This window comes from Ursus arctos, unplaced genomic scaffold (assembly GCF_023065955.2).
Source record: "Ursus arctos isolate Adak ecotype North America unplaced genomic scaffold, UrsArc2.0 scaffold_21, whole genome shotgun sequence".
Classification (NCBI taxonomy): Eukaryota; Metazoa; Chordata; class Mammalia; order Carnivora; family Ursidae; genus Ursus; species Ursus arctos.
Genome location: NW_026622886.1, coordinates 8,635,272 through 8,649,596, shown reverse-complemented (window position 1 = coordinate 8,649,596; position 14,325 = coordinate 8,635,272). Strand labels below are relative to the sequence as shown.

Below are 14,325 nucleotides of genomic sequence, written 5' to 3'. Positions count from 1 at the left end.
ATCCCCTTAGCTCTGGCGCCCACAAATATAGTGAGATTACGGCGAATATTGCTATGGAAACCAGCCTTGGATACTGTCTACTCTCAATTTTGCTGGTTTTCCTTCACTCCCTGTATCTCTGGAATTATGAGCTTCCTAAACCACAGTCGAACATCTAAATTCCTCTCCAGCCTGAGACTTCACAAATAACAGAGATGTGAAGTCAAGGCCAGACAATTGATAAAGAAAAGGCATAGCATCTGCAGAGGTTTGCTTTGATTCAAAAAGAGAAGGCAGGAGTGGTGTTCTGTGTAGCCAGGCTTTTCCTCCACCGGCATAGAGAACACCTGAGTGATGCTGAAAGCCGTGCCAGTGATGCCGACGAGCATAGCTACCACCTGTGGGACAGGGGCAGGTGCCAGGCTACGTACACCATCCCGTTCAATTCGGGCAATAACCCTCTGTATTCTGTATTCGTTTCCCGTGGCTGCTGTTTAAAAAAAAAAAAAAGTTGCCACCGGTGTGAAGACTTAAAACAACACAAATGTATCTTCTTACAGTTCAGGAGTCCAGAATTAGGAAATCAGTTCCACTAGGCTAAAGGGAAGGTATCAGCAGGGCTGGTGGTTCCTTCTGGAGGCTCCAGGGGAGAATCCCCTTGCCTTTTTTAGCTCCTGGAGGCACCTGCATCCTTCAGCTCATGGCGCCTTTCCCGCATTCGTCCAGCTACTTCCGTCTGTTCGCACGTCTCCTATTCCCTCCATGGACCTTCCTGCCTCCCTCTGCTGAGGACCCCTGTGATTGCATTTAGGACCCACCCGGATAATCCAGGGAATCTTCCCCTCCCAAGATCTTAACTGAATTACATCAGTCTCTTTTGCCATGAACATTCAGAGGTTCCAGGGAGTAAGACTTGATGTCTTTGGCGGCTATTTTCAGCCTACCACAGTGACCCCTCCTCACTTATGTCCTGGCCACCCCACCTGCCCTGGAGGGCCAGAATAGGACATGATGCACATGAAAGCCCTTGGTGAGCTGCAAAGGATTTTTTTTTTTTTTTTGCCTCAGGACCTTTGCACAGTCTGTTATTGCTGCCTGGAACATCCATCTCTCTACACACACATTCACACATGGCCAATTCCTTCACATCTTTGAGGTTTTGTTACCTTCTCAGGCCTTTCCACCACCCTACCTCAACCCTGTTTATTCTCTATCCCAGCACCCTGACACGATCACTGTTTATAATTGTTTTATTATTAGTTTATGTGTTCCTTATCTGTGTCCCTGTTAGACTGTTAGTTCTGTGAGAATAAGGACCTGACAAGTCCTGTTCTCTACACTGTCTCCAGCTCCTGGAAGTGTACCTACAACACGGGTGCTCCCTAAAGGATTGTTAGATGAATGAGTGATGTTAACAGATGACATCTCATCAGTTACACACCCGTGGCCCGGTTTGGGTTTTTTTTCTCGAGGTACTACCTCTGGGTGTGCCTGTGGCTCAGTATTCCCCAGATGCAACCAGGACCTCGTTGTGGGGGGGTCCTATTTTCTAATCTCTCCAGAGCTTTCTGTCCCCATCCCTAAGACTTTCATGTACATCTTCCCATCTTCAGGGCTTCTTCCTAAGCCCCCAGGAAGCCAGCTATGTCAATATCCCCAAAGAATTTTAGAGGAGGAGCGAACTAAATAGACCCAGGGTTGGCCAACTATGACCCGTTGTGATTTTGTGAATGAAGTTTTCTTGGAACACAGCAAGATTCTTTCACGTACATGTTGTCTGGGCTGCTTCCCCACTATCATGGCAGAGTTCAGTAGTTGAGACGGAAACTGGATGGCCCGCGAAACCTCACATATTTACTATCCGGCCCTTTACAGAAAACGTTTGCTGACCAAACAGACCATCTGATCCACGCCCGTCCACTTACAGATTAAGAGCCTAAACATTTGCAGACCAGAGCCAGAGCCCTACTGTGAGCGCTCAGCAGATTCAGGACTGGAATCCAATTCTGCAGAAGCCCAAACAAACCAGGCTTCTCCCACGTACTGTAGCAACCTCCTTGGCACCCAGCCCCTCACCAGCCGAACTCCCTTTCAATTCTGAGTGGTCCCCCGCCACGCAACAGCTTTCTCTTCACTGTTTCCGGAAGGCCCTGCCCGTGTATCTCCCCCTTGAATCTGGGCCCAACAACCTTCCTGAGCTGACTTGGTCTCTTGACTCTGCAAGGAGCCCACCGAGGCTTAGCTCTTCCCTTCTGGAATCCCTGGTCCTAACCCCGCAGACCTCCTGTTTGAACACCACAGCAAAGATTTCGATGGCCGCTGTCCTGATAGAGTGGACCGCGTCCCCCTCTCTGTTCACCTCAGGCCACCCAGGTGGGGTTCTCAAGCCCAGCTTGCTCCAGAATTCCTGGAGGAGCTTATTTAGAATGCATATGCCCAGGCCCCACCCCAGACTTGTTGAACCAAAACTCTGGGGGTGACTCGAGACCTTGGGAATTTTCACACACACACACACCCCATAATTCTGGCATTGAGCACAGTCTAAGAACCACTTCACGAAGCCATGGGCTTCCTAAGTGTCCTCTCGGTGTTAGTCACTGAGGACAACTTCAGAACAAAGTCAGTAGCCAGTGGAACGTTGTCCCATTTAAAAATACATAAGGAGAATGCAATCTTTCTCCTTCAGCTTTCTCCACCCTCTCCTTAACTCAAGGCCCTAGAATTCTTTCCCATCTCCAACGCCCCCAAAAGAAACATCACAAATAACACTTTCTCCCCGCCTCTGAGTAGATGAGATAAGAAGATTTTTAAATGAGTTGCTGGCAAAGAATTCATGAGCTTATAAACTATGGAAGTCAGGGTGATGAAGAGAAGGTGACGTTGAAAGGAGACCGGGTACACAGAAAATACCAGAGGAGGCTGGAATCCTGGGGTTCAAGGTTTCTTATTCTGGTGCTCGCCAGCTGTCTTGGTACAGGTGTGATCCGGAAGGCAGCAGGGCCTCCTTCTCTCCTCCTCAGTCTTCGTCAGGAGCTGGCGGCATGCCCTGGGCCTCAGCACCTCACAAAAAAGGCAGCAACCGAAGGGTGGGGAAGAGGCACAGCCCCCCCCAGGGACTGGGAGTTGGGGGCTGTGCTTCGGGGGCACTGAGCTAAGGAAAGACAGGGTGGGGTGGCGGGTGCCACATCTGAGGAAGAGAATTCCCCCAGAGGAAGGTTCTCTGAGCACTCGGGTCTGGTTTCTACGGTGATGGAGACATGGTGGCAAAAATAAGTCTTGCTCACCTGAGACAGTAGAATCCAATTCAATTTCAAGTCAGTGTGTGTTTATTGAGTGCCTGATTCGGTTTAGGTGATGGAGAGAATGAGAGAATGAGGGCGACAGCCCAGGCAGCAGGCTGACTCGGCCAGTGGGAGACTGCCCCACAGATCCATGGGGCCAGAAACTCGATTGCATCCATTTCACCCAGTAGAAAATTGGCGAATCTTTGTCTTGTGAACAAATATTTATTAAGTGCCTCCACCCTGCCAGGGCTGTTTTGGGGCTGGGGCTGGATCAGTGAACCCAGCAGATCCAGGTCCCTGCCCCAGTGGACTTTACATTCTACTGGGGCATCGGCAAGGCCAGTGGGGTGGGGTCGCCATGGGAGGGGTCCTCATAGGTTGGGTCATCAGGAGAAACGTTTAGGGTAAGGTAGGATTTGCACTGTGGTTTGAAGGTTAAGTGGGGTGTGGATTTTTAAAGGGTCGGAGGCCTTACAGACGGAACTGAGCTGTGTGGCCAGGAATGGAAATGGAGCGCCAGCAAAGGTCCGTGACCAGATCGGCTGGCTCTGCTGGGGTAACAGATGCATGCTGGGAAGTTAGACAAGAGAATATCAGTATCACATGGGGTTATGGCACACAGCTATGTACTCCTACATCTCGGATCTGACCCCCACCTCTCGTACTTGCTAACCCTGTGGTCCAGGGCATGCTGCTTACCCTCAGTGAACTTCATTCTCCTGATCTACACAAGAGGCATAATCATAACTAGCTCGTACGTTGGTCCCAAGCATTGGGATGAGATCATGAGTGGGATTAATTGAGAAGAATGTAAATGGCTTATTTAGCTGTTGAATATTAACATTGGAGAAACAGCTCGCTCTCTAGGCAAACCAGAACTCACCACTAAACACTTGGTGGGGAGTTCGTGATGCCTGCATACACTGAGGGGTTTGGTGCCTGGTCAACCTTCCCTTTACCTCTGTCCACCCCACAGCAGCCATGCTGGACTGAATGGCGCCACTGGGGTCAAGGTGAGGCAGGGGAGGTGCCTCGAACACATTCGCACGGCCTGGCCTCCTTCAGTTTTGCACCCTAGGCACCCCACTTGCCTCACCCTGGCAGGGCCTCTGCTGAATCCAGGAAACCTTGTTGGTCGACACAGTGCATTTCTCAAAGTGTGTTCCTTGGTCTACTTAAATCAGTATTATAGGGGCCACTTCTTAAAATTATATTCAGGGACCTGACACAGTCAGCATCTCTGGAGATAAGGTCAGGGGATCTGCATTTTCCGCACGCGCGCACGCACACACGCACACACGCGCGTGCACACACACACACACACACACACACGTGATTCCCAGGCCCTCTACCCATACACTACTTAGCAACAGAAGTTCTGTGAGTGGCCCCAGCCCAGCCGCAGCAGCACGGCCCAGGAACTCCTGAGAAATGCAGATTCTTGTCCACCTCCCCAATCTGAAGCAGACACTCTGGGGTGGGGCCCAGGAATCTGTATTTTAACAAGCCCTCCAGATAATTCTGATTCACATTAAATTCACATGGGGGGGGTTTCAAAACGACCAATATCCAGCCCGATCCTAGATGAATTAAATCAGAATCCCTTCAAAAGCTCCCCCACAATCCAGTAAACCTCCTGGGAGGACAGAGTTTATAATGGTCACTGCAAGAAACAGGAAGTTGGCACAAATGTATGGCATTACAAAGTATATAGTTCAGCCCCGGGCATGGTCTCATCAGTTAACTCTTGCAACAAGCTGCCCCCTGCTGTGGTCTCATTAGAAGGTGAGGAACCTAAGGCCCCCAGAGTTTCAGGGGGTGGCACGCACCCCCCCACTAGGGTCCCCTCCCCAACTAGGGCAGTTTTGCTGGCCTTGACTGGGCATCCGCCTGGCCAGGCTGTCAGGGAAGACTGCCTGCCCACTTGGCTCTTTGCACCTCTGCCAGGTGCTAAAAAAGCCTCGGGACAGCGCAGTGCCCAGGCAGAGCTGGGGCTGGGAGAGCTCCACAAAGGGAGCGTGGGGAGACAGGAAGGGAGAGTTGGAGGACACCTTAGGGTTGGGCCCAGAATAGGGAGCCCCAAGGACTCATCACCCCAGGCGTTTTTTGGGGTTTTCTACCAAGGCCAGCCCCTGTGCTTGGTGCTTTAAGTGAGCCACGTCCTGTGTGTTCACATGATCTCTGAGGGAGATAACACTCCCAGGATCGTCACATGGTATCCCTGCTTTGCAGATGAGGAAACTGAGGCCCAAAGACTCTGGAGAGCCTGCAGCCGGATCACCGGTGGGGTCACCGGTGGGGTCACCCGTGCGATCAGGATGTCTCCGACGGCTCTCCCACCACTCGGGCAATCAGAGGCAGGGTCCCCGGGGAAAGGGGGGGTGGGGACCGGCGAGGAGGGGGTGGGGCTGAGCCGGCAGCCCCCGCACCAGCCGCCCTAACGCTCTCCCGTCCTCCCGCGCAGGCCCTTCCTCGTGCTGCCGCCGCTGATGGAATGGATCCGGGTGGCCGTGGCGCACGCCGGCCACCGCCGCAGCTTCTCCATGGACAGCGACGACGTCCGCCAGGCCGCCCGGCTGCTGCTGCCCGGCGTGGACTGCGAGCCGCGCCAGCTCAGGTAGGGCCGGGCCGGGCCGGGGCGCCGCGACCGAGGGGCGCCCCTCCCCAGGGGAACAGGCCCGCCGGCCGCGCGGCGCTCCGGGCTGAGCGCCGCCACCCGCCAGCCCGAGCCCCGCCCCGCGCTTGGCGCCCCGCGGACCGTGCGGGCTGCGCGGGTTGAAGTGACAGACCCAGGCTGGACAAGCCGCGGGTCCCTGGGCTTGCAGGGACCGGGGAGGACAGGAGCAAGCAAGGCTGTATGGGAATGCTCCCGTTCGATGACCAGATAACCGTGTGCTTCTTTCTATTCACATTCTTTCTACTCTCATTCCGCTCCTCTCCCTCCCTCCCTCCTTCCCTGTGTCCGCAAGAAAGAAATGCCGGTCTTGCTGTAGTTTCTGACAACACCTTGCAGGGTGCAGTTGCTGGCTGGCTAAGAGCACATCTGCTTTGTCGCATACATGGGGATGGCGTGGCTGTCTGTTTCCTAGGTCTGTATCCCCTGTCTCTCCTCCTTCAGGCTGGGAGTTCTTCTTGGGCCATTCAGGGACCCCATGCACGGGGGACTCATTTTTACCCAAAGCAAAAGAATTACAATGACTCCCTCAGCTGAGTCAAATCCTGGGTCTAAATGCAGAAAACAGCAAGCTCGGGGCTGTGTGTGCACTGTCTTAACTCGTGCTTTCAGGTGGTCGTGGTCACCACTTCCTTTCCTTTTTCCCCAGCTTTGTGGAGACGTAATTGACATATGACACTGTGGACTTTGGGGTGTACAAGGTGTTGATTTGATACATTTAAGTATTGCACAGTAATTACCACCCCTGCATTAGCTCACACCTCCATCCTATCACACAGTGACCATTTCTTTTTGGTGGGCAGAACATTTAAGACCCCCTCTCTTAGCCACTTTGGTGTATAGGATACAGTATTTTTAGCTATAATCACCATGCTCTACATGAGATCCCCAGAACTTGTTCATCTTGTAACAGGAAGTGTGTACCCTTGAACCAACATCTCTCCATTTCCCCCACCCCTCTGCCCCTGGCCACCACCATTCTACTCTCCGTTTCTCTGAGCTCGATTTAGAGTCCACATATAACTGCGAGCACATGGTACTTGTCTCTGTCTGTCTGCCTTATTTAACTTAACATGATGCCCTCAGGGTCCATCCAAGCTGTTGCAGATGGTAGGGTTTCCTTCTTTCTCATGGCTGAATAATATTCCATTGTGTACGTATGTATTTTTTCACATCTTCTTTTTCTGTTCATCCACTGACAAACTCTTAGGTTGCTTCCATAGCTTAACTATCATGACTAATGCTGCAGTTGAACGTGGGGGTGCAGATGTGTCTTTGAAATCCTGTTTTTGTTTCCTTTGGAGATAAACCCAGAAGTGGGATTACTGGGTCATAAGGTAGTTCTATTTTTAAATTTTTGAGGAACTTTCATACTGTTTTCTATGGTAGAATCGTGGCTGTACCAATATACCTTTCCACCAACTAGTGTACAAGGGCTCTCTTTTCTCCACATCCTCGCCAACACTTGTTATTTCTTTTTTTTTTAATGTTTTGTTAGTCACCATACAGTACATCGTTAGTTTTTGATGTAGTGTTCCATGATTCATTGTTTGCGTTAACACCCAGTGTTCCATCACTGGGCTAGCCCATCCCCCCACCCCACTCCCCTCTAAAACCCTCAGTTTGTTTCCTGGAGTCCATAGTCTCTCATAGTTTGTCTCCGTCTCTGTTGCCCCCCTTCATTTTTCCCTTCCTTCTCCTAATGTCCTCCCTGCTATTCCTTATGTTCCACATATAAGTGAAACCATATGATAATTGTCTTTCTCTGCTTGACTTATTTCACTTAGCATAATCTCCTCCAGTTCCATCCATGTCGATGCAAATGTTGGGTAATCACCCTTTCTGATAGCTGAATAATATTCCATTGTATATATGGACCACATCTTCTTAATCCAGTCATCTGTTGAAGGGCATCTCAGCTCCTTCCACAGTTTGGCTATTGTGGACATTGCTGCCGTGAACATTGGGGTGTATGTGCCCCTTCTTTTCACTACAACTTGTTATTTCTTAGCTTTTTGAGGAGAGCCATCCTAATAGGTGTGATGATAGCTCATTGTGGTTTTGATTTGCATTTCTCAGCATCTGGAGTTTGGGGGGGGTGGTCATTCAGTTTGTGAAGTCTCTGAGTCCCATGAGTGTCTGTGTCCCTGGGTGTGGTGCTTCTGAGCTGTTTGGGGGTCTGTATCCCTGGGTGTGAGATCTTTGAATTGCTGGGAAGTCTGTGTCACAGTGTCTGTGGGCTGTTGGCAGGGCTGTGTTCCCATTTTGAGCTGTCTGGCTACTTGAGGGTCTGTGTCTCAGGTTTGAAGTCTCCCAGCTATTTGGTGGGGTCCATGCAGGGTTGGAAGACCCTAGGTTCCTTGTGGGTTCTGAATCCTAGATTTGTGGTCTCTGAACTCAGAGTACAAGCCCTCTGAGCTGTTCAAAGGGTCTGTATCAACGTGTGAGATCTATTGGCTGGTCGAAGTCTTCATTCTTGGGGACCCTGAACCGGCTGGCTCTTTCCCAGCGTGTGAGGTCTCTGACTATTTGGGAGTTTGTACTCTTGCTGCCTGGTGTACAAGGTAGTTTTGGGTATGTGTCCAAAACAGGTCTGTCCGCAGGTCTCTGCTCTGTTTCTGTAGCTATCTTCAGATTGTGAGGTTCTGGAAGTATTTGGGGAGTCCGTATCCAGAGTATCCCATTCTGAACTCTTGGGTATCTGTGTTCAGTGGCGTGAATCCCTTGAGCCATTTGTGGATCTCCGTTTACAAGCTATGTGGGCATCTCTGTCTAGACTATGAGAGCTCAGAGACGTCTGGGTGTGTGTGTCCAAGGCGCGCGTTGTCTGAGCAGTCGGAGGGTCCTCATCGCAGAGTCTGAGGTCTCCAAGTTTGTTAAATGTTGAATGTCCATCTGCTATTGGGGATTTGTGCTGACGAGTGGGATTTCTGAACTTTTTTGGTGATCTGTGTTTCAAGGTCTGAGTCTAAAATATGTACAGAACTCATACAACTCAATAACAAAAACCCAAACGATCTGATCATAAAATGGGCAGAGGGTCTGAATAGACATTTCCCCCAAAGAAGACACACAGATGGCCAACAAGCATAGGAAGAGATGTTCAACATCTCTCATCATCAAGAAAGTGCGAGTCGAAACCACAATGAGAGATCACCTTACACCTGTCAGAATGACTGTTACCAAAAGGACAAGAACCAACAAGTGTTGGCGAGGATGTGGAGAAAGGGTAACGCTCACGCACTGTTGGTGGGAATGCAAACTGGTGCAGCCACTGTGGAAAATAGTATGGAGCTTCCTCAAAAACTTAAAAACAGAGTTACCGTAGGATCCAGCAATTCCATCTGAAGAACACAAAAACACTAGCGGAAAAGATACATGCACTCCTATGTTTATTGCACATTGTTTACAATGGCTAAGATATGGAAACACCTGTGTCTATCGATGGATGAATGAATAAAGAAGATGTGGGGTGTGTGTGTGTGTGTGTGTGTGTGTGTTAGTGGAATATTACTTAGCCATAAGAACCAATGAAATCTTGCCATTTACAACAACATGGATGGACCTTGAGGGTATCATGCTAAGTGAAATAAGTCAGACAGAGAAAGACAAATACCACATGATTTCACTCATATATGAAATCTGAAAAAAAAAAAACAAAACAACAACAAAAACCCAGACTCATAGATACAAAGAACAGATTGGTGGTTGCCAGAGGAGAGGGAAAATGGGGCAATGGACGAAATGGGTGAAGGGGATTAAGAAGTACAGACTTCTAGTTATAAAATAAGTTAGTCATGAGGATAGGGAATATATTCGATAATACTTATTAACTTGTCAGGTGACCGATGGTAACTGGACTTCTGGTGGTGACCATCTCACAGTGTATACAGATGTCAGATCACTGTATTGGGAACATCTAAAACTAATATAATACTATACATCAGTTATGCCTCAATAAATAAAAATAAATTTTTAAGACACCTTAAGACAAACGTCTTCAAAGATTGAAGGGGACCCCCCCCCCCCACTAAACATACTCAGGGTACTTGAGACTCAGACTTGGAAACCCACACCCCGAGTGAGTTCAGAGACCTCACACCTTGAATACAGAATCCCAGAGACCATAGATGCAAACTTGGAACGTAGACCCTCAAAGAATTTGGAGACTTCACACCCTGAACACACACTGTGAAAGACTTCCGACTCCTACATAATCACCATTTTTTTTTAATCATCATTTTCAAATCCCCACTGCGCACCCGATGAGGAACTGCCCTTCCTCTGAAATTCATCATGTGACTGGGCTGCAGAGATTTCCACCCTTCCAGGATCTGATTAGGGTCTGCAAGGAAAGGGAGGGTTTGCAGCATAAAACAGAGCCCTCTGAAGACCCAGAGGCCTAGGAACACGTGGGGGACTGATCTAAGTTATCACTGCTGGCCTTTATTGAATGCTTACTGTATGCTGGGCTACTTGAAGTGCTTTACACAGGTCGATTAATGTCTAATCTTTCCCAAACCTTACGAAGGGGATGCTGTTTTTATGCCCACTTTATAGATAAGGAAACCAAGACACAGATAGGTTAATAAGTAACATGCCCAAGGTCAGCCAGGATATGGATTCAGGTGGCCCAGACCTCCAGGCCCACAGTCCTAACCACTTTCTGTCTAGGCTGTCGAGGCAGTTTCTACCTGCGGTGCCCTCCTTTATACCTTGCCACCTGGAATAACAGCATGTCTTGGGGAGAGGCTAAGGAGCAGCTGTTTAGTGAGCACCTACTGTATGCCAGTTGTCAATTACAACAGCAGATTTACATTCATTGCTTGTTTCCTTTAATCCCTGAGGCCACCTCCTGAGATGAGTATCATCTTCCCATTTTACAGGTTAGGAAGCTGTTGGGGGACAGTTTATAGATGGAGGTACCAGGGATGAGGTCCTTGTGGCTCATACCCACAAGACTCCCCTGCCCCCTGTTTCCCGGGAGGGGCACCTTACCTGCAGGCTCTCTCCCACCACCTCGTCCGCTGTCCCCGGCTCGAATCTGAGCTGTCCTCGAGGCTCCAGCTCTTCTCTTTGGAACAGTCCTGAGTCTGCTGGGTGGCAGGGAAAGTAAGATGTTTCCTTAACTGTCGTTGTCCAAGTACTCCTTCTTGTTTATCATGCTCTCAAGAGACTCCATAGCTGAAAGGTTAGGGGACTGGGCTCCAGAGTCCCATTGTCTAGATCCAAATCCCACCGCCATGATTAATTAGCTGTGCATCTTTGGACAAGCTAGTTACCCTCTCTGGACCTTTGTTTCTCAACCCGTAACATGGCCACTATGAAAGCAGCCCCCCTCAGAGGTTGGTGCAGGCACAAAGCAGGGCCAAGTACGTGAGACACCCGCATAGACAAGGCCCGAAAGGAAGAAATTGCTCACGACATGGTCATTATTAGCTAGCATTGCCCCACGCCTCTACTGTCCCTGGAGATAACAATGGAGACTCATACCTATGTATTGCTTTATAATTCCTTTTTTAAAGATTATATTTATTTATGAGAGAGAGAGAGAGAACAAGCATTGGGGGGAGGAGGAAGTGCGAAGGGAGAGGGAGAAGCAGACTCCCTACCAAGCAGGGAGCCTGATGCTGGAACTTAATCCCAGGACTCCAGGATCATGACCTGAGCTGAAGGCAGACACGTAACCCACTAAGCCATGCAGGTGCCCATATTACTTTATAATTCTTAAAGGCTTCCAACATTTTCTCATGTGAACCTCAAGACAGATACTGTTGTTATCCAAGAAAGTAATGCTGTCCCATTTTACAGAGGAAGAAATGAAGGCCCAGCAAGATTAGGTAACTCTCCCAGCATCACACAGATACTAAGTGACAGGGTTAGGAGCCAGATATGAAACCCAGACTCCCAGAGATACAACCAATTTTTCTGGTTCCTAACCCTAAACCTAGACTCAGCCCTCTTCGAGATGCTTCTCTTCCAGCCCTCTTCAAGGATGCTGACAACCCTCTTCCAGATGCTTCTTGTCCTTGTTGCAATTCGATAGACTGAGCATAAGCTTCCAGGGGCCACTGTGCCTCTCCGTGCCCCTCGTCCAGCACGGAGCTCTTACTGGCATCCAGGACGTGAGCGTGACGCCCCGGCAGGCCAGAATGCACACACCGAGAGCAGGGAGACAAAGGAAGTCAGTTCTGTTCAGTCTCCAGGCTATTTTTAGTCCTTTGGCTCTCAATTCTTGACTCATTTATCTCCAGAATCACAACTGGTGTGTAGAAGATGTACTCACTGACTGTCCCGGCTAAGTGTTCATCAAGTTGGGAAATCATTTTTGAAGAGAAAAAGAAAATACAGTATTCCATTAGCTTTCCTAAACGGTAAGTGTAAGACTCAGAAATTCCATTAACTAGACTAAATTTAGTATATGACGGATGCACCAGTTTAAAAAAAGAAAAAAGACTTTTTTTCAGTCTAGGCAACATACAGACACATCTATGTGTATATTTTCCCACCTCATTTCATGTGACCTGAAGCAGGAATTCCTGTCTCCAACCTGCAGGAAGTTGTGCTCATTCAGATAGCCAACAAATAGGTATTGGACACCTACTCTGTGCCTGGCACTCAGTCTTCATGGCGTGCAGTCCCCAACGATTGTGCAAGGCAGGCTTGATTATCCCATTTTACAGATAGGAAGGCTGAGGCTCACTGAGGCTGTGGAACTTGTCTGAGGTCACACAGCTACTGTGAGGCAGGTGAGTTCTAGAACGGAGGACTTGGCAAGTGGAGGTAACAACACAGTTTCCTTGTCGCCCTCCCCTCGCCCGTCCTAGACATTCTTCCTAGGTGCCAGGTAGGCTCCTGGTTTGAGCCTGGCAGAGCGGAGCTCGCCTCTCTCAATAAACAGCCCTAGAAAGGGGCAGGTCCTTGGATGTTCTAACAGATTTGGGAACTTGGGCTCTTGGTGTTGCGGGCTAGAGTGTCGTGACTATTAGCACATGTAATTACCTACCAGCTGGCCGAGGTGTCCTGGTGGGAGGCAGCCTGGATACCAGCTGGGACAGAGCAAGCAGAGTCAAGGTTTCTCAGGTCTGATGCTAGCGCAGCCATTGATTTTCAGAGTGACCTTGGCCAAATGCAGCCAGAGCCCTTCTTTTGTCTTTATTCAGCTATGGTAAAGCCTCACCATGGTGACCGGGTTTATTCAAAAGGAACACCATTTTATGTGACTGTAGTTTGTAAGCTGACGGGGTGACCCATTTAGTCTTCCTTAATTAAAGTATCAGATCATCTAAACCTGGGACATTCGGCCTTTTCTTTCTTTTCTTTTTCCTCTCCTTTGGGAGGTGGGGGAGGGGGAGCAGATAGAATAAGGGAAAGAACAAATAATACATCCTGGCAGGGTTTGTGCATTTTCTTATTAATAATGGGCCTTGAAACATTTTAGAAATACAAAGACTAAATACTGTTTATTTCCCCATTTTTGTAAGAGGCAATTTTTCTGCTCCGGAGTGGGCCTGTATTTAAATAATGATGATAAGGCGCGTTCTCAAATCCCAACTTAGCGGATAAACAGCACCTACAAACAGGATTTGGGGGTTGTTAGAACCACGAGCTCCCTCCAGGAAATGGTTACTCTTTTTGCAAAGAATGGTTCTCAAATTCAAACCAGATTTTGAGCCGTCCCAGAATGGATGGGTTTGGGAGTGGTATGGAGCAAAGAGTATCAGGATGGGATACCAGGGTCATTGTGTTCTTTCCTTCGCTCTTTCATTGCATTTATTGAGCACCTACTAGGGGCCAAACCCCACTCTAGATGCTGTCATCTGGGTCTGCTGCTTTGTAACAGGTGACCTTGGGCAAGTCATTTCACCCGTCTCACGGGATGAGATTCATTCCCTGTAAAGTTGGGGGCGACAACTGCCTCGTGGGGTGAGGAACCCCGGAAGGGAGCCGAGTATGAATTGAACAAATCGCCCCAGAGCTTGAGCTGCTACTTTTAACCCTTCTCAAGTCTTCTGGACACGTTTTGAGTTTAGCAGGCTTTGTTATTTGTGCAGTTTGGGTCAAACTGGGTTCTAAGGTGAAGGATGCACCACAACTGGACCTCTCCTAAGGGTCTGGTGCCTCCCCCCAGCCCTATGATGACAGCTGGAAGTTTGGGTTTATTTACCAAACAGGTATGGGGTGCTGATGGTCTGCCAGGCCCCGTGGGGGGCATAGGGACACCATGTCAGGGCCACAGCATCTGTGGTCTCCTAGGAGACAGACCTCATGCTGCTGGAGCTGTTGGCCGTCGTTCCTGTCAGAAGAGGATCCGCTGGCTGAGGGCAATTCTGGCCCTTGGTGTCAGAAGAAGAGATGCTCTCCATTGTCCTTCCTGCATCTGTATGG

General features: G+C 49.3%; 1 protein-coding gene across 3 annotated transcripts in view; it reads left to right on the top strand.

The window, feature by feature from the left end:
- ABTB3 (ankyrin repeat and BTB domain containing 3) overlaps window positions 1-14,325 on the top strand; it is a 299,729-nt gene that overhangs the window by 218,135 nt on the left and 67,269 nt on the right. For 2 of the 3 annotated variants that reach the window (XM_044384463.3, XM_026499737.4), the window contains exon 4: window positions 5,728-5,880. In XM_044384463.3, coding sequence (XP_044240398.1) covers window positions 5,728-5,880 — 153 coding nt within the window. Of the gene's footprint in view, window positions 1-5,248; window positions 5,621-5,727; window positions 5,881-14,325 lie in introns of those variants that run through there. The other variant, XM_044384464.3, reaches the window with a different exon arrangement.